This window comes from Dama dama, chromosome 20, assembly GCF_033118175.1.
Source record: "Dama dama isolate Ldn47 chromosome 20, ASM3311817v1, whole genome shotgun sequence".
Lineage (NCBI taxonomy): Eukaryota > Metazoa > Chordata > Mammalia > Artiodactyla > Cervidae > Dama > Dama dama.
In genome coordinates, this window is record NC_083700.1 from 74,765,821 (window position 1) to 74,791,770 (window position 25,950).

The 25,950-nt window shown below is 42.9% G+C and overlaps 1 protein-coding gene across 2 annotated transcripts in view; it reads left to right on the top strand.

Moving 5' to 3' along the window:
• The window catches only part of WLS (Wnt ligand secretion mediator), a 113,442-nt gene that overhangs the window by 57,771 nt on the left and 29,721 nt on the right, over window positions 1-25,950 (top strand). For both annotated transcript variants that reach the window (XM_061121643.1, XM_061121644.1), the window contains exons 3-6: window positions 11,901-12,025; window positions 17,751-17,912; window positions 18,853-18,989; window positions 24,145-24,313. In XM_061121643.1, the coding sequence (XP_060977626.1) occupies window positions 11,901-12,025; window positions 17,751-17,912; window positions 18,853-18,989; window positions 24,145-24,313 (593 nt within the window). The remainder of the gene's footprint in view (window positions 1-11,900; window positions 12,026-17,750; window positions 17,913-18,852; window positions 18,990-24,144; window positions 24,314-25,950) is intronic.

Consider the following 25,950-nt stretch of genomic DNA (forward strand, 5'->3'; position numbering starts at 1 on the left):
AGTATTCAGGGTTGATTTCCTTTTGGACTGACTGGTTTGATCTCCTTGCAGTGCGACGGACTTTCAGGAGTTGTCTCCTCCTCTACCCCTACTAGCCCTCTCAAGCAGAACACTATTGCAACTCCATACTGTAATTCAGATGGAGCAGGAGGAAGGGAATGATGACCCCCTCAGGCTCACTCTGTTTCCACCCAGTCCTAGAGAGCAGGTGTATTGCTCCTTGATGGTACCCTTTGCCAAATTTGAAGAACATCCTTTTTTTCTGAGAGTGTGTGTGTGTGTATACATATGTGTGGGGGTGGGAGAAAGGAAGCAGGCTGTAGGGGAAATAAAGTGAATGCCCCCAAAATAGCAGGCTGTAGGCTACACACAAGTGGTGTAGAAATGATGGAGTGACAGAGGGAATTTTGGATTTTAAGGCAATTTGGAGAAAGAAGAATTATATTCATTCATTAATTTGGCAAATATTTATGATGTTTTGTAAAGACGTGAGTGATGTAGCTATGAACAAGACCGAGGCAGTCCTTGGCTCTCAGAACCTCTCAAAGTGGGAGGTGGGTAGGCAAAGAAAGAGAGGGAAGTAGTCAGTAGCTGAGCTGCAGTAGGATACTTGTTACAGCAAGGACACACAGGGTCTATAGGAGCAAGAGGAGAAGCCCCCCATCTGTTTTAGTGGGTGAGGGAAGGTGGGAATGAGTCTGTAGAATTCTAGAAGATGAGCAAGTGTTATTCTGGCATGAGGGGGGATGCCAAGCACTATCTTCAGAGTACTGTCTGCAGCCCAGAGAAAAAGCTCTTCTGTAATATACCCTCTCAAAGAAGGCGCCCAGTAAAAACCCTGTGTGCTAGCAGGGACCCCAAGTGCAGTAAGCGTAGATAACTTTTAGTGAAACTGAAAAGTAAAAGTTGCTCAGTTGTGTCTGACTCTTTGCAACCCCCTGGACTATCCAGTACATGGAATTTCTCCCAGGCCAGAATACTGGAGTGGGTAGCCTTTCCCTTTCACAGAGGGTTTTCCCAGTCCAGGGATTGAACCCAGGCCTCCCACATTGAAGGCGGATTTTTTTACCAGTTGAACCATAAGGAAAGCCCAAGAATACTGGAGTGGGTAGCCTATCCCTTCTCCAGGGGATCTTCCCGACCCAGGAATTGAACCCGGGTCTCCTGCATTACAGGCAGATTCTTTACCAGCTGAGTTATCAGGGAAGCCTTAAAAAAGCAGTCAGCATTTCTTGAGTGCTTACTGTATACTAGGGTTGTGTGAGTGACTAGCACGTGTAATCCTCACAACCATAGGACATGGACACACTGTCATCCCCCCTTTATAGAGAAGTTCGGTGACTTGCCGACCATTGCACAGGCACCAAGTGGTCAAGGTGGCCCCTGATCCCAGGCTGCGTCTCTCTGGAGCCTGAGCTCTTACCCATCTTCAAGGCTGGAGGTGGGATGGCAGGCTAAGGTGACCAGTGTAGCGGGCAGGGATAGGAAAGCGGTTGTGAGATGAGATCCTGAGATGCTAACCAGGAGCCAGGTCTTAGTCTTGTATGCCATTTACGGAGTTTCAGGATTAGACTGAGGGCAATGTAAAGGCATTGAAAGTATTTTAGAAATCATCTAGCTGACTACAGTGTAAGAAACATACATGGGGCATGTGTTTGAGTCATCTAGACCTGAGATGATGGTGGCCTCAAATAAGGGCTTGCCTGGTGGCTCAAACGGTAACGAATTTGCCTGAAATGTGGAATACCCAGCTTTGCTCCCTGGGTCTGGAAGATCCCCTGGAGAAGGGAATGGCTACCCATTCTAGTATTCTTGCCTGGAGAATTCCATGGACAGAGGAGCCTGGCAGGCTACAGTCCACAGGGTTGCAAAGAGTCGGACATGACCGAATGACTAACACTTACACTTTGAACAAGCGGAGGGTGGTGGTGAGGAGAGAGAGGGAGATAAATCTGTAAGACTTGATGAGCTCAGAATTTGGTGGTTTGGCTTTCTTCTGTGAACTGTGGAAATAGAGCCATCCATCCAATGGGAAGTGGGCATGCAGATTTGAAACTCAGGAGGGAAATCTGAACTTGAGAGGTGGCTGATGCCCCAGGAAGTGATGAGACCCCTCAGAATGAGTGTGCTGAGTTGGAAGGGGAAGGAGTGGGATTTCCCTGGTGGTCTGATGGTTAAGGCTCCATGTCTCCACTGTAGGTGGCTTGGGTTCATTCCTTGGTTGGGGAACTAAGATCCTGTATGCTATGCAGCCAAGAAGCTTAAATAAAATAAGGAGGGGAAAAGAGCTACTCTACAACTCAGTGAACACCAGGATGTGGTTTTTCTATATTCTGTTGTCCTACCAATTCATTTGTTTACAAAACATTTGATGCCCCAGCTACTTTTTGAAATGTATATCCTTTAAGCAGTCCAGTAGGACGCAGTAGGGCTATGTGGATATTTTCTGAGAAGATGTCACTTTGCAAAGGGCCTGTTGTGGGGAACATTCCACTGTGTCCTGCTCATATTTTCATAGACAAGTTACTTCAGTTAGGAGATACTGCTTCAGAATATAGCAAGGGATCATTCTGATGATGCTTAGAAAAATGTCTTACATGTGAAAAATATTTCTCCACAATGCAAATGCTTGACATGATGGGGTAAAAGTGAGACAGGTGAACTCAACTGTTAGTCTGGTTTGTGAAATAATTGTACTCATTCATTTTATAACTACCTCACACCCAGGCCTGTAGGGCATCTTAAAAAAACAGCCAGGACCAAATTTATAATTAGCTGAGTCCATTTTTGCCAGACCTAACCATGGATATAGGACAGGGTTGGTTTTGTTATTTCCTTAATTGAAAGCATCAAGAAAATACAAGCCAGGTCAGGGAGTTTTTGATCAGGGAAGGAACGCTGGCATAAATAACCCCAGATTATATGTCTGCAGGAGGCTGGGAGGAGGCTGGTCTGCACGGCCTCCTTCTGAGGTTACCCAAACAAACCTGGTGACTGGCAGCTCCCCTAGGTAATGTGGGAATGTGTGTGAGCATTTTAAATCTCTAATTTTTTCTCAGGGCAAGGGTCCAGGGAAATCAAGGTTTCTCAGGGAACTGAAAAGCTTTTGACAACCATAAAATAATTCTTTATTTTCTCTTAATGTAACTTGCCCTCCCCCTTTTCCCCTTTACTTCTTTAACTGATCAATAATATCACCTAATCATCATGGGACTGGATGGAAAAGAAATGAGGATTTTTAAGTGTTTATATGCCAAGTGACTCTGTCAACAACCTTGGGAAGTAGGTCCCCGCTGTTGCTATATTGCAGAGGTGGAAATGGACTTAATCAAAAGTCACTTAGCTAAGAAGACATAAAGATAAAACTGAAAAGTGGATCTGTTTGGCCCCCACACTCTGTAATATCCTGACTGGCAAATGCCTATTTCCAAAAGTGTAAGTAAGAAGCATTCTGATGAATTCCTCAAAGAAGGCTCATCTTTCATAACTTCAGCCTCTCTCCCAGGGGCCATTCTGACATTAAGCAGCTGCCCTAGGTTTTTTGGGGTGTTCACGCTGTTTCCTAGCTCTTTGTCCCCCCTCCCCCATCATTTTTGGCTTATGCTGAGGACTTGCTCACCTCTCTGGCTTTCCACTTGTCTTCACAAAACTGATTGGCAAACACTTTTCCCATGAAGGGCAGGATGGTTTAACTCATGCAGAGATAAATGCTTCTTAAGGGTATGCTTGGTCTGTGTGTCCCAGTGTGGGAAGGCATGGATCTTTCTGCTTGTAATGGTACTCGGTCTGGATCTGCTCCCACAGAACCCTGCACTCCAGGTTCCTCATGTCAGAGCACTGCTTCCATAACAGGGAGGAAATTCCAGCTGTGCCTTTCCACACTTCCCTTCCCAGTATTGAGAATGGATTTTCCAAGCAAACAAAATGTTATCTCCAAAGTCATTTGAGAAATGTGAGTCTCAGACAGCCCACAGGACAACAAGGCTGCTGGTCTCATTTAGGTGTGGAAAGCATGCATCTCAAATCTATAAATGCCCTATGCTGATACTTTACAGCTTCACCCCATAGAACTGGTGTAACAAGCATTCTTGTCTTATAGAGAAGGTTCTCCGGGAGCCAGAGGTAGTCTTGGCCTTCCTGCCATTCTCCCAAGGAGTTCGAATTGAATGCTTCCCTTTCATTCTCTCTGTGGAGGTGGGGAGGGGAGTATTGCCCAAACAGTACTGTAGGAGTCATGAGACCAGTGTTTTATTACCTGCAACATAGTCATTAAAGCTGAGCTTGTTTCCGAATCCATTGGAGACAGAAGAGAAAGTGATTCTGGCGGCTGACTTCACAGCTCTGCTGGGGTCCTCTGCCCAGTGTTTTCCTTTCTCTGCATTTTGTGCTCCAGGTTTGGATATGGGTTCATAGTGGGAGGTTCATGTCTCTGAAACCTGGTAACTATTTTGAATTAAAGTAGATAGGAGACTTACTTTCATATCCCTCATGAAATGATAAAAACAATAGCTAAACCCATCATGCTTTCAGCACTGATCTAAGAATTTTTCGTGTAGTAACTGATTTAAAGATCACAAAGTCCTAGGTGTATGCTCGGTTGCTTCAGTCATGTCTGACTCTGTGCGACTCTATGGACCGTGGCCATCCAGGCTTCTTTGTCCATGAGATTCTTCAGGCAAGAATACTGGGATGGATTGCCATGTCCTTCTCCAAGGGATCTTCCCAAGCTAGGGATGGAACCCATGCCTCTTCTGTCTCCCGCATTGGCAAGTGTGTTCTTGACTACTAGCACCACCTGGGAAGCCCCAGCGTCCTAGGAGGCAAGTCCTCTTCCAACAGGGTGAAGAAACTGTGAGTGTCCATGGGTGGGGGGAGATCACAGAGTCCTGAGAGGGGAGGCTTGCACGTCACTTGAACTGGCCATTCTCCCTGTGTAAGAACCACAGGCCATGAAGCTCTAGAAGCTTGAGTCTGATGTTTCTAGGGGAAGCTGAGTCTTGGCTTCTCTGCCTTATGAACAGGAATGATAACATCTGCCCCAGACAGCACAGAAAGTAGGGAGGTGATCCATGAGGATTAGGCAGAGCCTGTGGTAAATTTCAGGAACAAAATAGAAAAAGTTCAGAAAGAACTTCACTTGATGGCAAAATGGGAAGAAAAGAATAGTGGTATGGGGCAGTATGAAAAGTGTCTCCCTTCACCCCAAAGAATGATGTTTTCTTAGCTGACCTGGGCAGAGATTTTGTTTCCTTTTGGTGGTTTTATTTTAGATATTTATTTTTATTTATTTGGCTGCATTGAGTCTTAGGGGTGGCACGTGGGATCTCCATCGCATCACACAGGATCTTTTGTTGTGGTGCGTGGACTCTCTGGTTGTAGAATGTGGGCTCCAGACCATGCAGGCTCTCTAGTTGCAGCTCGCAGGCTTAGCTGCTTCACTGCATGTGGGATCTTAGTTCCCCAACTAAGGATTAAAACTGCATCCCCTGCATGACAAGGCAAATTCTTAACTGCTAGACTGCCACGGAAGTCCCTTCGTTTTGTTTTTAGTGAGTTGGTTATTGACATTCAAAAATTGAGAGATGTATAACCATCTGAATCTGGCTTCTCGCGAAGCGGCAGGTCTGGAAAGATAACTTATGCTGTCTCTTGAGGGTTGGAGTTGAAAGCAGCTGCCCCCCGTACATGGGGCTGTCTCCCGTCCCTGATCACACACCAGGTTAGGGCCAGATCCAAGATCGGAACACAGGTGTCGCTGGGCTTCCAGTTCCAGGCAGGGTGGGTCCCTTTATCCTTCTCCAGGCAGTTTTCTGCAGTGATGCTCTGTAGGTCTGGCCATTCCTCTCCTCAATTCTCAGGTTAGAGAATTGCAGCCATGCTCCCAGTGGTCTCCTGGAAGCACTGCATGTTTCTTTCCCCTAGAGAGTTGTGTTTGGTCAGTTAAGTGGCCTTTGCATGCAGTGTGCTTGATTCAACTATTAGGTTTCTTTTGAATTCTGTTTCTGCCAACAAAGATGGTAGAGGGTGATGGGGTCTGGGGGAACCAGACTGAGGTGTAAGGCCTAGCTCTGCCACTTACTAACATGTATTCTTGGGCAGTTTTTCTATCTGACTTCTTCCTCATAGGATGGGTGTGAGGATAAAAGAGTACAGTGTTCACACGGAGCCTTGTTTTTATTAAAGACGTACCTGTTCTTGTTTTGTGACTCATTTGAGGGGCTTCTTTCATCACAAGTTACCCAGTTTTCTTTAAGCAATACAAAAAAGATGGTTGTCTTTTAAGAAGGTTTCAAAATAGTTCTTTCTCATATTACCAACAATACAACTTCAGGCAAGTCACTTCATGTCTGAGGGCCTCAGTTTACTTACTAATCAAAAGGAAATACCCATGCCCACTTTATAGAGTTGTTTAGTAAGGTCATTTAAATGAAAGCACAGAAGTCATGAGGGCCTAATAGAGAGTAACTGTACATGAAAACAGTCTGTAAAATTTTTGTTTTTAACAGCATATTTTCAAACAGTTTGGAGATTCCCACCAGGTAGCAATAACTCTTAAAATAGGAAGACAGACAGGAGGCAAGTGTGTCTGGCCCTTTCTGTCCCTGAGGCACCTGCTCTGTAAGCCCACCCCTAACACTTGTGGCGCTCAGGGCAAGAGTACCTGTGAAGGCATGGCTGCCATATGTCTACATATTCTATAGTGATAAATCACACCAACAAATTGTTAAGCCAAATAAGTCCTATCACCCAAGTGTAGCTAATCTATCTTCATGATGAACTGGAAGTCTGGATTTGAATTTAGGATTCTTGGACTCCTTGGGATTCAGTGTCAAAAATGTGATGGATCAGGGAGTGTGGGTTTCTCAATGTCTTTTCTTCCCATTCCTGACTCCATCCCACACAAAGAATATGTTTATGTGTGGACACCCCGCCCTCCAAGCTCAACCTCTGTCCATGTCCTCCCATAAACAGCAGCCCTTTGATCACTCATGAGCCCAAAGGTGCAAAAGTAGTTTTGTAGTTCCCTTTGGGAGACCAGATCTGGGGAAGTTGTCCTCCTCCCCAGGATGTGGAAATAGGCTTAGAGCTGTCTGAGTATGTATTCTAGATTCCTGAGTTCCTGGGCCATATTCTATAAATTGGGAGAGAGGTTAGGCTCTTGGTAAGCATGTCCCTTTCACTTCAGGGTCTTCTCATCCGGAGAAGAAATGAACAACTGGGGAAAGGGTGAGACAGAGTGGGACCCTTTATTTATTTGCTAATTTTATATATATATATTTATTTATTTACACTGGGCTTCCCTGGTGGCTCAGATGGTCAAGAATCGCCTGCGATGCAGGAGACTTGGGTTCGATCCCTGGGTTGGGAAGATCCCCTGGAGGAGGGCATGGCAACCCACTTCAGTGTTCTTGCCTGGAGAATCCCATGGACAGAGGAGACTGGTGGGCTACAGTCCATGCAGTCGCAAAGAGTCGGACACGACTGAGAGACTTTCATTCATTTCTTTATTTTTCGCTGCTCCAGGCCTTTGCTGTGGTATGCGTGCTCTTGGCTGCAGCCTGTGGACTTCTCTCTTGTTGCCGTGCATGGGTTCAGTAGTTGCAGTTCGCAGGCATCTCTGGTTGTGCCATGTGGCTCTCTAGTTGCTGTGTGTGGGCTTAGCTGCCCTGCAGCACGTGGAATCTTAGTTCCCTGACAAGGGATCAAACCTATGTCCCCCTTCATTGGAAGGCAGATTCTTAACCACTGGGCCAGCAGTGAAGTTCCTAGAGAAGGACCCTTTAAAAGTCTGGGGCTGAGATTCAGGACCTCTCCTGCTGTGTTGTATCTAAGGCCAGTGCTGCCCTGAACCCTGGCCCTCCAAGGAGCTCAACATAAGAACTGATAACTTCCTTTATACCTTTCATATTTATACTGTTGAGTTCTGTGGAAATGCCCTTTCAATAGAGTTGACAGTCCCAATTCCTAATCCCAGGGTTAGAAGTGAAAAGGAGGTAACTTGGTACCTGATACTCAACTCACAGATGGAAGCTCGGGCCAGTTCTTTCTTTGGACCACTGAGGCTGCCAAGCAAGGAGCAGTTGTAGTCACTCTGGCTCCTAACCAAGAGGATATACAAACTCTGATTATTGCTTCTGCCAAGCCAGGCATCCCGCAGTTTCTTACACAAACTCCTATTATTCTGCATTCTCAGCCCTGGGTCTCTGCACAGCCTGGTGTCCTCAAGTCCAGGGTCTCCTCCTGGACTGTGCGGAGCTGAGAAGATGGATGAGAACTGGGTTTCCAGTGACTCTGTGTATAGACTTTGACCCCACTTCTCTGTCGTCAGTATCTTGCCTTTTCTGTCTTATGCAACACCTGGTACTTTCCAGTTCTGAGTGGCTTGGGGGTCTATTGGACATATTGGCTCACTTTTTCAAAATATCCCTTCTGTGGAGTTTCAGCTGTGCCCATCTTTGTGGCTGCCAGGAAATCCTACTTCCTCTATTTTTCATCTTCAAAACAATTGTTGCAACCTCTGATCTGCTCCTGTCACTATCATTTTCCCCCCTTGTGATTTAATGGCTTTTATTTTCCTTTCCTGTTTTTTGTTTTGTTTTTCGGTGGAGTTTCAGGAGTGAGATAAGGAAAACACAGGTGGCCAATTCACCATGTTTGACTGAGGATTTATTATCTTTAGTTATTTTTTTCATTGAAGTATAGTTGATTTACAATATTATATTAGTTTCAGATATATAGCATGGAGATTCAGATTTTCTTTTTCGCATGTTATACTCTATTTAGTTATTATAAGATAATGGCTACAATCCTCTGAGCTATACAATATGTCCTTGTTGTTTGTTTTATACATAGTAGTTTGTATCTCTTAACATCATACCCCTGACATGCCCCTCCCTGTCTCCTCTCCCTACAGGTAACCACTAGTTTGTTTTTTATATTTATTTCTGTTTTGCCATATGCATTTGTTTGTATTATTTTAGATTCCACATGTAAGTGATAACATACGGTATTCGTCTTTCCCTGACTTATTTCACTAAGCATAATATTCTCTAGGTCCATCCACATTGCTGCAAATGGCATAATTTCATTCTTTTTTATGGCTAATATTCCACTGTGTGTGTGTGTGTGTAATTGTACCACATCTTTTTTATTTATTTATTTATTTTTCAGGTGAAGGATAATTGCTTTACATAATTTCGTTGTTTTCTGTCAAACCTCAACATGAATCAGCCATAGGTATACATATGTCCCCTCCCTCTTGAGTCTCCTTCCTATACCACATCTTCTTTATCCGCTCATTTGTTGATGGACACTTGGGTTGCTTCTATATTTTGTGTTGAAACTATGGCTGCTATGAACATTAGAGTATATGCATCTTTTTGAATTAGTGTTTTTGGTTTTTCTGGATATATACCCAGGAGTGGAATTGCTGGGTCATATGGTTCTGTTTTTAGTTTTTGGAAGAATCTCCATATTCTTTTCCATAGTGGCTGCACCAATTTACATTCCCAACAGCAGAGTACAGGTTTCATTTTTCTCTACATCCTAACCCCAACTTGTTACTTGTCGACTTTTTGATGCTAGCCATTCTGACAGGTGTAGGTAATACTTCATTGTGCTTTGACTTGTATTTCTCTAATAATTAACAATGTTAAGCATCTTTTCATGTGCCATCTGAATATCTTCTTTGGAAAAATGTCTTTTCAGGTCTTCTGTCCATTTTTTGACTGGGTTATTTGGTTTTTTTAAATATTGAGTTGTACCACCTGTTTTTATATTTTGGCTATTAACCCCTTGTTGTTTGCATCATTTGTAAATATTTTCTCCCATTCCATAGGTTGTCTTCTTGTTTTATTATCGCTTTCCTTTGCTATGCAAAAGCTTTAAAGTTTAATTAGGTTTCAGTTTGTTTACTTTTGCTTTTATTTTTTTGCCTTAGGAGACCGATCCAAAAAAAATACTGCTGTGATTTAAGTCAAAGAGTGTCCCGCTTATATTCTCTTCTTTATAGTGTCATGTCCTACATTTAGGTCTTTAATACATTTTGAGTTTATTTTTGTATATAGTTTGAGGAAATGTTGTAATCTCATTCTTTTACATGTAGCTGCTCAAGTTTCTCCAGCACTGCTTATTGAAGAGACTTTCTTTTCTACATTGTATATTCTTGCTTCCTTTGTCATAGATTAATTGACCATAGGTGCATGGGTTTATTTCTAGGTTCACTATTCTGCTCTGTTGATCTATGTGTCTATTCTGTATCCATACCACACTTTTGATTACTGTAGCTTTGTGGTATAGTCCGAAATCTGGGAAGGTGATACCTCCAGCTTTATTTTTTCTCAAGATTGCTTTGGCAGTTCAGGGTCTTCTGTTGTCCCATATAAATTTTACGATTATTTGTTTTAGTTCTGTGAAAAAGGGCATGGGTATTTTCATAGGTACTGCATTCCATCTGTAGATAGCTTTGGGTAGCATGGCCATTTCAACAGTGTTAATTATTCCGTTACAAAAGCATGGGAGATCTCTCCATTTCATTGTATCATCTTCAGTTTCCTGCATCGGTATTTCATAGTTTGCAGAGTATAGGTATTTTACCTTCTTGGTTAAGTTTATTCCTAGGTTTTTTACTTTTTTTGATATCGTTTTAAGTGGGATTTTTTTTTCACTTTTTCTCTCCGATAGTTCATTATTGGTGATTGAAGATTTAAATGGTACTAATAAAAGAGTGGGCACTGATGTTCATTGAGAGTTTTGTCTATATCAGAATGGCCTCACATCCCTTCTTTCCTGCATTATTTCTTTCTCTTCCTAGATTTCCTCAGAGAGCTAGGGATTCGCACTGTCAAATTGTCTTTGAGTCACACTGGGTCAGGGATAGTAAAGCCCCAAAATTTTCTAGACAGCAGCTATTCTTAACTGTTTCCCTTGTGACATGGAGTTGAGGTTCCAGAGCCCAGAACTGAGGCCAGTCTCATAACCGCAGTGGGAGCTGGCTCACCCTGGTCATTTTAGAAATGTAGTTGTGCTTTTTTCCCCCATTAAGACTCCTCTATTCTGAAACTTGCTCAACAGAGTATAAAACAGACCAAATGGATAGATGTAATTTTTATCAAACTAATCTCTTTAATGAGCTCTGTGATGAGTTAAACCCATTCATGGTCCTTACTGATACAGAAGTATATTAAATGCTCATTTGTTTAATTATGAACTTATTTTAATATTCCAGCCTGTGTATAAGTCATCTTAAATTTAGAGAAACCCTTCACATCTTAAATTAACTTTGTCCACACTCTGAAGAAAGAGTTTTACATTTTAGAGAAGCAGGAAAGCCTGTATTTGAGAACTTCTTGGGGGAATTTTAGAAAGGTTCTTTCAGACGAGAATGTTCCTGAAGAAAGCACCCAACGTTCTTGTCATTTATCTGAGAGGTGGTGAAAAATCTTGGTGGTTTTGATCAGAGAGGAGAGGACAGATGAGCTGTAGGTTTCAAGTACTGAGGCACTTTTGTGGAAAAATGACCTCATGTGCCATGGGACTTATATGGGGAGATGTAGGACCAGTGGGATAAATTAAGGAGGATACATGTTGAGTTAGAACCTGACCATTTGGAACTGTCTGTGAGAGACTATGACCGCCGTCTCTGGAAGAATTTCAGTGGGAGCTCTTTGACTCCTTAGCAGAGCAGTTGGTTATGGGAGGGGACCCAGAATCCAGCTCAGACATTCATCCTGTGATTTTTAAGTCTTCAGAGTTGGAAAGTCAGGTTTGGTGCTTGATAGGAACTGATACATCTCTTCTGTCTTATTGGTTTCCATGGTAGAGCCTAGAAGAGTTTTAAAACTGTTTTTCAAGTATCTTACCAGAAGCCATTTCTGAATTGTGCATCCTTTCTTTTGCAGGAGAAAATGCAGAAGTTTCCATGGATGTTTCTCTGGCTTACCGTGATGATATGTTTGCTGAGTGGACTGAGATGGCCCATGAGAGAGTGCCCCGGAAACTCAAATGTACCTTCACCTCCCCCAAGGTAGGGTACCTTGACGTCCTAGCTGATGGGGTTTTTATTTGGTTTCCAGGTATGTGGGAACATTTGCTCAGAGAGATTCCTTGTTCCTAAGCCGACATGACCCACAAAGGTTAGTAGTCACCATCCTTTGTCCTAGGAGAGGGCAATCTCGATATTTCATGTCCCTGCAAAGGAGCAAAGAACTGAAGAAGGAATGTTTGTTTGAAGTGATTTAGTTGTTTCTCTAAAATACCTCCATAAACATAAGCTCTTTGTTCTTTTGTTAATTAGCTAAAAGTGTTTGAAGAATGTTGCTTAGTTAATTTTAGGTGGGGAAATCTGTTCCTACTGGATCAATGCCTGTGTCTGCTCTCTGTTTCTTAGGCATCTCTGTTGCCAAAATCAGCGTGTAGGTGTGAAGACTGACAATCCCAGGGAACAAACATCACAGACAAAAAGAAGGGCCTGAGGGAGGAATCTAGTTTCCTTTGTGACCTCTCAGTCTTTCTGCACATCTTTAGGACTCTGCTTTCTTTGGTTCTTCCAGGAAGATTTGTTTAACCACCCAGAGGGAGGAATGTCACTATCCGGCACTGAGTGTAGGAAGACCCTTTCTCTTGGACGAAGGCCTCAGAATCTTGAGGAATTAAAATATAGGGATGGATTCAGTGACCCTCAGAGAACAGTGGGATTTGATTGTATAAGGACCGAATCAGAATTAGTGGGGGCCCTATTCCAGTGCCAAGTGCTGCCCTCAAACATGCCTCCCCAAGATTCTGTCCCGCTCACCCTCCCCCACCTGCCAAAGTCTCTGAGGTTGAAATGGAGCCGTAGTTACTGTTACTCATGGTTACTCACATTCCTCAAGAGTGTTGACAGGGAGCATCACCAGCTAGGTGATCTCTGATGTCCCTTCCCGGACAGAAATAATCTTATTTTCTTTGCATGAAATGGAGGAGAGGCCAAACTGCACTGAAGCACTTTCCTGATTATGTTGTTTATCACTTGACATCTTCAGGTCAGTTGCTGCTGAAGAATTTGGCTACTTTGTAGTACCTGCTCTGTTGATCGATTTAGCGCTTCACTTTTGCTTATAACTGCAAAGTTGGGTTTTCCTGTGGAATAGTAAGGATGACAGGTTGAAGCCTCTGAGAACCATTCCCCCATCCTGCCCTGAAGAGGACTAAAAGGGGGCTCTGCAGGTTCATTACTGTTGGTTAAAGGCCTGGATTTGGAGCAAAACATTCCCCGGTGGCTCAGTGGTAAAGAATCTGCCTATAATGCAGGAGATGCGGGTTTGATCCCTGGGTTGGGAAGATCTCCTGGAAAAGGAAACGGCAACCCACTCCAGTATTCTTGCCTGGGAAATCCCATGGATCGAGGAGCCTAGCAGGATACTTGGCTTCAATTCCAGACCATTTCATTCACTGACTGCTTTCCCTCAGGCTAGCTTGTTTTATCTGCTCAAGCTTTCAGTTTCTCCTTTGCCAAATGAAATAATAATTAATACCTGCCTGTGGAATCTCTGTAAGGACTAGATAACAGAACGAATCTTACCACTTGAATCTAGTCTGGGACATGTTTCACCAGACGGGTCACCAGGACAAAACATTTTAACTAAAACTCTCATGGGCCAACCGTGCACCCTACACATAAGCATCTTTTGGGACACCTGGTTATTGTTAAGTCTCTCTTTCCCTAGGGTTCCTAGACCAGAGCTACGGAAAGTGTGGCCTAAGAATTAACAACATCAGCATCACCTGGTAGCTTGTAGGAAATGCAGATTTCCAGGTCACACTCCAAACACAACAATCAAAATTTCAGCATGTTCAGACCAAGGAACCTGTGTTTTAACAGGATTTCAATTCCTTCTCTTAAGCTTGATAAAGTTTGAAAGTTACTTCAGTAGATCCTTTCCTTAATGATCAAATGTAGGGTTCCCCCCACCCCAAATTCATCCAGAATTGTTTTGAGTAGGCCCTTGGGGGTTATCTATAGGTGAAAAGGAATGGTAGAGAGGAACTGGAGGGAGCAGAAGAGAGATATATGATATTTCTAGATCTTTGTATGCAGTGGAGGAAATTAATTAAAACCTTTATAACTATTGCTGCAAGTTGATTGTGTCATTCAAGGGTAAGACTGGTTGGATGTTTAAAGCTAAAGGATATAAAGCTTTTGGATATGGAATTTCATTCTCAGAAAAAGGGAAAAGTCATTTCTCACCTTACTTAAACTCTTAGAGGGCACGAGAAGCAGAGTCAGGGGAGGTTGTTAGGAAGCCTGCAACTGCTTCTTAATGACAGTTGCTTAATTATCTTTAGGATGTGTTGATCCCTTTCAAGAAAGATACTAAACCTTGAAAAGTGTGAAGGAAATGAATCATCAAATCTATGCTTTTTGATTGCAGTGAAATTTAGACTTGAGTCTGAAGATTAAATGAGAAATTGCTTTAAAGCTTTTTAGTCCCTGGTGGATTGTGAAGTTTTAAAAAAAAAAAAAAGTCAAGTTGCCACCTGCTGTAATTTGTCCTAATTAGCCAGTCTCATGCTGGATTTAGGGGAGGGCTGAGGAGGCTGGGGAAAGGAAAAGGAGGGAGAGAGAGCAGGAAATCTTTCTTTCTAAGTGCCCTAAATACCGGCAGACTCAGAACCTCAATGCATAAAGAAAAGTCCCCAGCAGGATATGGTGAATTTGTCTGAGACAGGTAGGACAGGCCAGGATCCCAGGACCCTGGTGTCTCTCTAATCTGTTGGATTTAAGTGAATTTGTCTCATGTGGTGGTGCTACCTTCTGTGTAGGGACAAGGGAGTGGAAGACAAGGGACGGAAGACCCATGAAGGGGCATTAGAAGGAACTCAAGAGATCACATAAGTAAACCTTCTTGCTTTACTTAGGGGGCTTCCCTGGTGGCTCAGATAGTAAAGAATCTGCCTGCAATACAGGAAGCCCAGATTTGACCCCTGGGTTGGGAAGATCCCCTGGAAAAGGGAATAGCTACTCACTCCAGTATTTTTGCCTGGAGAATCCCATGGAGAGAGGAGCCTGGCGGGCTACAGTCCATGGAATCGCAAAGTGTTGGACATGACTGAACACGCTTTACTTAGAAAGAAAGTTAAGACCAAATGAGGTGGATGACCTTCCCCAGGTACCAAGTAAGGGGTGAGGTCAGGACTAGAATTTGAACCTCTTGACTTGAAGTTCAGTGCCTGCCTTCTTGGCTTTGAAGGTCATGCCACAGCATTCCTTTCTTTCTGCTGCATTCACGTGTCCTCTTCCCTATCAGAGCTGGAGGCTGGACTTGGAAGTCCTCAATCCAATTCTGCCATGAGTTTTGGGACCTTGGGTGAGACACGTAATGAAGGCAGTGGCATTAGTAAATAAGTTTTGTTGCCTTCAAGCTCTCAACTTCTGTAAATAAGCTTATTGGAAACACATCAGAATATCTACTTTTTGCTGTTACAAGAGCAGGTAATCAGCCTCCTTAGTTCAGTTTCATCTGAGGCTGAATTAGAGCCTATACTGTATTTTCAGCAGTTTTGCGGAGTCCTTCCTGCCTTGATTTATAAGTAGAAGAGAAGGGAGCAGAGGGGAGAGAAAGATCTATACAGGAAGACTTACCCGACTTGCAGCTGAGGTTTGGAAAAGGATTCTTTCTACAGAAGAATTTTTAAAACTTCAAATGCCATGTCTAATCAACTGGTCATTCTGATAAGAGCCCCTAAGACCTTAGAAAATGACAAACGATCATGATTGATCAATGATGTCTACCATGAGTAGGAAAGGAAAGAGGGAAGCCCATGAGCCAGGTCTGCACCTGCTCTAGCTCTGTTTTTGTCATTTGTGTCTTCTGTCCCTGTATGCAGTTCTGTTTATTGCACTCTTAAGCTCTGACTGTCTAGTAAACCACTCCCCCACCCCCAAGATCACAGAAGGAACAGACCCCTTGTTACCTTTCTTTCTCCTCTGAACTTTTTGCTCTGAAGATTTACAAAAACTTTTGGAGGCCCTGAGAATTCAAGCTCAGGAATACCAAATTCCATCCCTCCATCACTTCGTCAGAAGGTACCAGGCAAACATTAAAGCTGAAATACAAACCCAGCATGAAGGCAGACACTTGTCTGGTTCATTGGGAAAGAGTCCTCAGTTGCTGAAGCTCCTGCTTCTCCATGCCCATACTTGAGAGCTTCCCCCACCCCTCAGCTAGGCTGCAAAGCTTTGTGTCCTGTGGAGCTGGAACAGAATCTCGTTTTCAAAAGCAAGCTGTGCCCCTACACACCAGTCTCCCCCTGCCTTGTGCTGGGTAGTACCTCTTAAATTGCCTGGCAGGAAGTCCAGGAGGCCTTCCTAGCTGTTGTTGTTCAGTTGCCCAGTTGTGTCCAACTCTTTGCAACCCCATGGACTGCAGCACCCCAGGCTTCCCTGTCCCTCACCATCTCCTGGAGTTTGTCCAAGTTCATGTCCACTGAATTGGTGATGCCATCCAACCATTTCATCCTTTGTCGCCCTCTTCTCCTTCTGCCTTCAATTTTTCCCAGCATCAGGGTCTTTTCCAGTGAGTCAACTGTTCGCATCACGTGGCCAAAGTATTGGAGCTTCAGCTTCAGCCTCAGTCCTTGCAATGAATATTCAGGGTTGATTTCCTTTAAGACTGACTGGTTTGATCTCCTTGCAGTCCAAGGGACTCAAGAGTCTTCTCCAGCACCACAATTTTTTGGTGCTCTACCTTCTTTATGGTCCAACTATCACATCCGTACATGACTACTGGAAAATCTGTTTCCTTGACTATACAGATTTTTGTCAGCAAAGTGATGTCTTTGCTTTTTAACACACTGTCTAGGGTTGTCCTGACTTTCCTGCACAGAAGCAATTGTCTTCTAATTTCATGGCTTCAGTCACCATCTACAGTGATTGTAGAACCCAAGAAGAAATCTGTCACTGCTTCCCCCTTTTCCCCTTTTATTTGCCATGAAGTGATAGGACTGATGTCATGATCTTAGATTTTTTTAATATTGAGTTTTAAGCCAGCTTTAAAAGGTAAAAAGGACTTCCTAGAAACTGTGCTAAATGTTTATTTAATTTCTGCTCCCTTCTGCCATTTTGTCTCTTGGGCAGTTAGAAAGATTTAAAGGCAGAAAATTCCAAGAGGTCATCTCTATCAACCTAATCTCATTATTCCACTCATCCCTTTGTATCTTCCCCAAATTCCAAGACTCCTTGAGTTGCTTCTTCTATTTTTTTTTGGTCAAATCAATAAAAAGTAGATATTTCCTGCTTCATGTAGCATCTCCTCCAGGCCAAAACTATGTAAATAAGTGATCATGATACAAGAATGTGATGAACATTAGCAAGGACTTCCTCCTGAACATTTAAGGAGTTGACTGTTCCACAAAGCCATACAGTATCTGATAGTACGCTGCCAATTAAAAGTTCTTATATAGCCCTTATAGACCAGGCTAGTCTGATGTGAGGCTGTAATAAGGATTGAAGAGCTGAGAAAGGTGTTGAAATAGAAGAAATCCCTGCTTGTTACCTGAGATTTCTGGTTCCACCTCAAATGTGGCTGGGTTTTATTTTGGGGAGGGAGGGTGGCAGCTTATACAAACCCATGTACCCTATTGTGTGTACCTCTGATGTATACATTTAAGCCTTAGCTTTTTAGAATTGGTGATATGAGTCAAAGGCAAGACACTTCAGACAGTTTATTGGAAATGGTGACCTTGCCTCAAACCCTCTACTCTTCTTTCAGACCCTAGAACATGAGGGCCGTTACTATGAATGTGATGTCCTTCCTTTCATGGAAATTGGGTCCGTGGCTCATAAGTATTACCTTCTAAATATCCGGCTGCCTGTGAATGAGAAGAAGAAAATCAACGTTGGGATTGGAGAGATAAAGGATATTCGGCTGGTGGTAAGTGAATCTGATTGATCACAATAGTGGTATAGGTTCTTACCATTTTGTCTCTTTAGTAGGGGAAAAAGTAAAATGTGGAGTAGATTTTTTAAACCTACTTTAGGTTCTTTTTAAATCTAAAAAGCAACTGCATATTTATTGTAGAAAATTAGAAGCACAAATAAACACATAGTAGAACATGAAAGTTATCTGTAATATCCTACCATCTTGAGAAACAACCATTTCGAGGTTTTGTTATTATCTCCTTCTTGATTTTTTTCTATGTGTGTATAATATGTGTGTGTAATGTATATATGTGTGTGTGTGTGTGTGTGTGAATATATTTAAAATTGTTCCCTTCTAGAGAAGGAAATGGCAACCCACTCCAGTATTCTTGCCTGGAAAATTCCATGGACAGAAGAGCCCAGTGGGCTACAGTCCATGGGGTTGCAAAGAGACACAACTGAGAGACTGAGCTCAATGCTTCTCTTAAAAAAGGGGGGGGGGGGGGGGATCATATTCAACTGACTCTTCCATTCTTTGCTTTTTAAAATTTAATGGTATATTATAAATATAATGTAAATATACTTTGCGGTACTGCTTAGCTTTCCACAGGGTTTATTCACCTTAACACATTATACCAGTGCCATCATTTGGGGCCTCTAAGATAGCTCCAATTTTTCAATGAAAACCTTGGAGAAAAACGTTTGATCATGTTCCTAATCATTCCCTTAGGATAAAGTGAGTCTATCTTCATGCCTTTTGATTTAGTTTTCTACAGTGCCTGAGGAGGGGTTGAGGGGAGTGTGAGGACATTACTTGCTGTGAATGTTAAAGCTCTTGATCTTGGAAGTTCAGCAATAAAGATCTCCACTTACTGCTCTTCAAAATGCATCTGCTGGTAGAAAATAACACCAAGATATATTGACCTTCAAAATTATGATTGGTCTCTATCTAGGGAATTCACCAAAATGGAGGCTTCACCAAGGTGTGGTTTGCCATGAAGACCTTCCTCACACCCAGCATCTTCATCATTATGGTGTGGTACTGGAGGAGGATCACCATGATGTCCCGACCCCCAGTGCTCCTGGAAAAGTAAGAGCTGATTTTGCAGCACTCTTAAGAAACGCTGGCACAGCCTGCCGTGGACCTGTTGCTGGGAGTCAGGTTCAAGTGGTCAGTGTGTTATTTGGACTGGAGATTTGACTCCTTTTTCTCCTTCAGCTTTTACCTGCAAGTTACTGTTAAATCCTAAGTGTTCTACTGCTCTCATATTCCCAGCTGTCTGTTCTACCTTTGCTTTCTCACGTTCTGTATCAGATACATTTCTCTGATACAGTGGATGAACAGCATTGTTGCTCACTAATCCCAGCCCCTCTCAGCACCTCTCAGCAAGGATGGTTTTCCTGTAGAGATAGCCCCTTCTCTCCCACATTATTGACTTTTTGCTTTATGTTGGGTTATTCCCATTAATATACAAACACACTCTTCCATCCCCTTTCTTAGTTAGAACTCTTTGTACTTCCCCTCAAAGCTACTGCATCATTTTTCGGCTCATCTTTACAACAAAATTCCTCAAAAATCTTGTGTATATATCTTCTCTTGTTTTTTCTTGAGCCCCTTCCACCCCTTATTAAAATTGTTCTTAATAGGATCACCAATGACCCCCACCTTCCAAATCCAATCCTCATTCCTCAGTCCTCACTTTTCTTGACTCATTGTCAGCATTTAGGTCACATCCACTATATCACCTAAATCAAATCCCTTATGATTATACAATGGAAGTGAAAAATAGATTCAAGGGAATAGATCTGATAGACAGATTGCCTGAAGAATTACGGACGGAGGTTCGTGACACTGTACAGGAGGCAGGGATCAAGATCATCCCTAAGGTAAAGAAGTGCAAAAAGGCAAAATGGTTGTCTAAGGAGGTCTTAAAAGTAACTGAGAAAAGAAGAGAAGTGAAAGGCAAAGGAGAAAAGGAAAGATATACCCATCTGAGTGAAGAGTTCCAAAGAATAGAAACGAGAGATAAGAAAGCCTTCCTCAGCGATCAATGCAAAGAAATAGAGGAAAACAACAGAATGGGAAAGACTAGAGATCTCTTCAAGAAAATTAGAGATATGAAGGGAATATTTCATGCGAAGATGGGCACAATAAAGGACAGAAATGGTATGGACCTAACAGAAGCAGAAGATATTAAGAAGAGGTGGCAAGAATACATAGAAGAATTATACAAAAAAGATCTTTATGACCCAGATAACCATGATGGTGTGATCACTCATCTAGAGCAAGATATCCTGAAGTATGAAGTCAAGTGGGCCTTAGGAAGCATCACTACGAACTAAGCTAGTGGAGGCGATGGAATTCCAGGTGAGCTATTTCAAATCCTAAAAGATGATGCTCTGAAAGTGCTGCACTCAATATGTCAGCAAATTTGGAAAACTCAGCAGTGGCCACAGGACTGGGAAAGGTCAGTTTTCATTCCAATCCCAAAGAATGCTCAAACTACCACACAATTGCTCATCTCACATGCTAGCAAAGTCATGCTCAAAATTCTCCAAGCCAGGCTTCAACAGTACATGAACCATGAACTTCCAGATGTTCAAGCTGGATTTAGAAAAGGCCGGGGAACCAGAGATCAAATTGCCAACATCCATTGGATCATCGAAAAAGCAAGAGAGTTCCAGAAAAACATCTACTTCTGCTTTATTGACTATGCTAAAACCTTTGACTATGTAGATCACAGCAAACTGTAGAAGATTATTAAAGAGATAGGAATACCAGACCACCTTACCTGCCTCCTGAGAAATCTGTATGCAGGTGAGGAAGCAACAGCTAGAATTGGACATGGAACAATAGACTAATTCAAAATCAGGAAAGGCGTATGTCATGGCTGTATATTGTCTCCCTGCTTACTTAACTTCTATGCAGACTACATCATATGAAATGCTGGGCTGGATGAAGCACAAGCTGGAATCAAGGTTGCTGGGAGAAATATCAATAACCTCAGATATGCATAAGATATGTCCTTATGGCAGGAGGCAAAGAAGAACTAAAGAGCCTCTTGATGAAAGTGAAAGAGGAGAGTGAAAAAGTCGGGTTAAAACTCAACATTCAGAAAAGTAAGATCATGGCATCTGGTCCCATCACTTCATGGAAAGTAGATGGGGAAACAATGGAAACAATGACCGACTTTATTTTTTGGGGCTCCAAAATCACTGCAGATGGCGACTGCAGCCATGAAAGTAAAAGACACTTGCTCCTTGGAAGAAAGCTGTGACCAACCTAGACAGCATATTAAAAAGCAGAGACATTACTTTGCCAGCAAAGGTCTGTCTAGTCAAAGCTATTGTTTCTCCAGTAGTCATGTATGGATGTGAGAGTTGGACTATAAAGAAAGCTGACTGCCAAAGAATTGACACTTTTGAACTGTGGTGTTGAAGAAGACTCTTGAGAGTCCCTTGGACTGCAAGGAGATCCAAACAGTCAATCCTGAAGGAAATCAGTCCTGAATATTCACTGGAAGGACTGAAGCTGAAGCTGAAATTCCAATACTTTAGCCACCTGATGGGAAGAGCTGACTCCTTGGAAAAGACCCTGATGCTGGGAAGGACTGAAGGTGAGAGGAGAAGGGACTGACAGAGGATGAGATGGTTGGATGGCATCACTGACTCGATGGACATGAGTTTGAGCAAGCTCTGGGAGTTGGTGATGGACAGGGAGTCCTGGTGTGCTGCAGTCCATGGGGTCACAAAGTTGGACGCGACTGAGCAACTGAACTGAAGTGTCAGCATTTGGCATGGCTGATCACTCCCTTTTTTTCGTAGAGCCTCCTCCACATTCTCATGGTTATTCACTCCTTTGCTGACTGTCACTCAGTCTCCATGGCTGTTTCCAGTCATCTTTCCAACCTCTTAAGCTTCTGAGCTGAGGCCCGGTCTTTGTGTTGCAGGAAGGGGGGCCCCTTCCAGGGCCTGAAACTGGGCTTTTGTCTAACCCTTGGAAATGAATTGTCCAAGGAGACACATCTCTTGCTTTGCCAGTACATGTGTCTCCTCGGACAATTCATTTTCAAGTTTTAAGACAAGAGCCCAGTTTCGGGCCCTGGAAGGGGTCCTGCTTCCTGCAACATTTGGACCTCTTCTCTTTACTACCTACATTTGTTTCCCTGGTGATCTCATCTAGTCTTGTGCTCTTAAAAACCATCTGTACTCTGATGCTCTTCATGTACATGGTCATCCTCAGCTACTCCCAACTCTGGGCCCTAGTATTCCACCCGTTTACTTAAACACCTTCATTTACATAGAAATGCACCACATACAAAGAAAAACACTTGTTTTCCTCCCACTTCAAACCTGCTCCTCTTTGGGGCATCTTCATCTTAGGAAGTAGCAACTCTGTCCTTTCAACTGCTTAGGAGCAGCTGAGCAGACATGTAGGAGGCATCCTTTACTCCACTTTTATTCACACCTCTCTTCCAACATGCCAGGAAATTCTCACCATTTCCGTATCTACCACTCTGATCTAACCCTGATTTCTCGTTTCTCACCTGGATTATTGAAATAGCCTCTTAACTGTACCTCTTATTCCCATCATTTTATTTCCTGCAGTCTATTCACACAGAAGCCTGGCTTTTTCTTCTAAGTAGAAATTGGATCGCTTCGCTACTCTGTTCAAAGCTCTCTGTTGGCTTTTCATTTCCTTTACTCTGGCCTATAAACCTTCAGTGATCCGGCCCTTCACCACCTCTAATTTTATCTCCTGTTCTCTTCACCACGGGCCATCCACCTTGATGGTGCTCAGACATGACCAGCATGCACTCCCTTTAGGGCCTTTGCACTTGCTGTCCTCTTCATCTGAAATGCTCCTTCCCAGATACCTCTGTGGCTCAGCGCCTCATTTCCTTCAGCCCTAGTATAATTTCTGTCTTACAGGCTTTCTCCCATCTACCTTATTTAAATTGCCTCCCATCACTCTCCATTCTCCCACTTGGCTCTTTTAATACTTCTTCATAATACTTATTCTCTATTTATTATCATTCCATCTCTACCCCTTTTGCTCACCCCATCTGAATACAAGCATCACTAGAGCAGGATCATTGCCTACTTTGTTTACTTCTATATCCCCAGCATCTAGAATAGTGACTGGTACACAGTAGGAGCTCAATAAATATGAATTTGTTGAGTGAATGAATGAAATGATGCTGCTCCATTTTTAAACCTTCTTATTGGATCCTCAGTCCTTTCAGGATAAATTTCAAATTCTCTAATAATGTATGCAAGTTTCTTTACCAGCTCAGCCTTTATATATATATATATATATATTTCTCTGGTCTCATGGCCTGTCATTTCCTGATATGTCCCATATTCAGATCCCCAAATGCTTCAGGCTCTTCTAGGCTCCATCCAGGCTTTTCCCTCTGTTTGGAATGCCCTTCCACCTCCCTAACCTTGACTTGCAACTAAGCTTAATTTCTGTCTCTGTCAAAGTAAGAAGTCCTGGTAGCAATCTGTTGTACTCATCTATCATATTGCTTATCACACTTTATCTGGTTCAGCTACTGAATAGCCATAACGGAAAGAACTGGTCCTATTCATTTAGGTATCTATAGCCCTAACAAAATGCCTGACACATGACTTGTGGGTATGAATGAAAGTATGGATAAATCAGTAACAAAATAAATGAAATTTTGATAGGGAAGTGGCCATTAATGGGAGAAAAGCAAAATAAAAATGAAACAAGCAGCTAAAATAATTTGTATTTCATATTGTTTGGAGTCATGTGTTATTGAAATTAAAATGCTTGTATGATTCATACTTGCTGAGGATATCATAATAATGAGTGTTCTTAATGATCAGGTTAATGATACCCTGAATAGGTAAGAGAGGATAATTATTGGTATATTCAATGAGGTCTGTGTAAGAAGGCAAGGGAGGGTGAAAACATTTAGGAAGCACTTAATCTGAGGTGGCACCAAGATAAAGTTCAGAGCATTCAGGTTAGGTTCAATTACTGTGTAGAAGGATTAATGTAACAGTCCTTCATTCTGCAGTGGTGCCAATGAAAGAAGACATTTAGCATCTCCATGTAGATACTTGTTGTAATGAGAGCAAAGAAACTGATCACATGGCTTCGGTGCCTATATGGAGCGTCTCATTTCCCAAAACTGAGTTTTGATTTTTAAATAAAAAATGTTTTGCCTTCCAGATAAATAAAATAATTTTCCTGATATTTTTCTCACCATCAGAGTCATCTTTGCCCTTGGGATTTCCATGACGTTTATCAACATCCCAGTGGAGTGGTTTTCCATTGGGTTTGACTGGACCTGGATGCTGCTGTTTGGTGATATCCGACAGGGCATCTTTTATGCGATGCTTCTCTCCTTCTGGATCATCTTCTGTGGTGAGCACATGATGGTAAGTGCATCCTGGGCAAGGGGCAGTGGTGAGGCAGAATAAACTAGTGGTTATAGAAGTGGGCTCAAGAGCCCTGGAGTCAGACTCATGGTTCACCTTCCTGCGTCACCACTTATAAACTAGCTGGCATGTGACTTAATTGCTCTGAATCTCAGGTTCCTCATCTATAAAATGGGTTTTAAAGGCTAATGTGTAGGTTTCTTGTGAGGTTTAAATGAGATAATGTGAGTAAATATTTAGCATAAAGTAGATGCACAAACATTAATGATTATCAGCATTTCCTGTCCTTTGACTTCAGCTCTGCTTGTCCCCAGGACCAAGGTGACCACCAGAGAATGTGGGCCAGGCATTTTCCAGCTGGCAGTGGGTTCAGGTGACCTAGTAACCCCTGTTACCCTAAATGCTGACCTCTCTGGTTTCAGTTTGCACAGACACCAAATCATATTTCAAGAGGGATTGATGATACTGTGGATAAAAATAAGAATGGTGCAGCCATCAGGCTGTGGCTAGGATGATGTGCCAGTTGGAGCCTGGTCCTTGTGTTAGGCACATGAGCCTCATAGTAGCACGGACTATTTTTAAATTCCATCATGGTTTGATCACGGCTTGTGAAGCCTTGCAGCCCTTCCAGGAGAATAGTGAGAGGAGAGAGAGGCTTTTTCTTACAGCTGGGTGGCACTGGGGGTCCTCCAGCAAGCTGCACTGACCATGAGCCCTCGTCAGCATGGACGGGAATGGAGGGGACTGTCTGTTTTCCTAACTGAAAGAAATCTCTTACACTTGACATATCTTAATGCTTTCGAGTCTTTATTTTGTCCTCTGGGAACTACCCCACCTTAAAAAAGACCGGTGATAAGTCACATCGCAATTTAAATCTGAAAGAGTTACTTTATGGATGACAGAACTTCTACTACCTAAAGTATGTAAAAGAGCGAAATTTGCTACCACAAACCAAAATATCTCTTTGACACATGAATTATTTCTAGCTGAAAACAATCAAGGATCAAAAGACTGGGAAGAGGGCTTCCCTGGTGACTCAGTAGTAAAGAATCCGCTTGCCAATGCAGGAGACACGGATTCAATCTCTGATGCGGGAAGATCCCACATGCCTTGGAACAACTGACCCTGTGTGCCGCAACTATTGAGCCTGTGCTCTAGAGCCCGGGAACCACACTACTGAGCCCAAATGCCCTAGAGCCCATGCTCCGCAAAGGAGAAGCTGCCGCAATGAGAAGCCCACACATCACAGCTAGAGAGTGGCCTCTGCTTGCTGCAACTGAGCAGCGCCCCAGCAGAAGTGAAGACCCAGTAGAGCAAAAAAAAAAAAAAAAAAAGGGAGAAACGTTGACCTTCCCCTTAACTGCCTAAAAGAATTTCGGTAGATGACCTGTTTCCCTGAACAGAGCTATCACCAGAGATATCTGCAAAGAATATGGGCTGGGTGGTGGAGGAAAACTCAAGGCAGGGCCTTAAAGATCAGCTTACTGCCTGTCCCATTGTCTCAGCATGGCCCAGCAAACATTTGTTTACCAAACATTTGCTTTTCTATCTCCATGTGAATTGCCTTCTTCCCCTTTGAAGTCCCAAACCACTACTCCCAACATCTTTTGTCCTTAGCTGAAGACCCTATGAAGAGG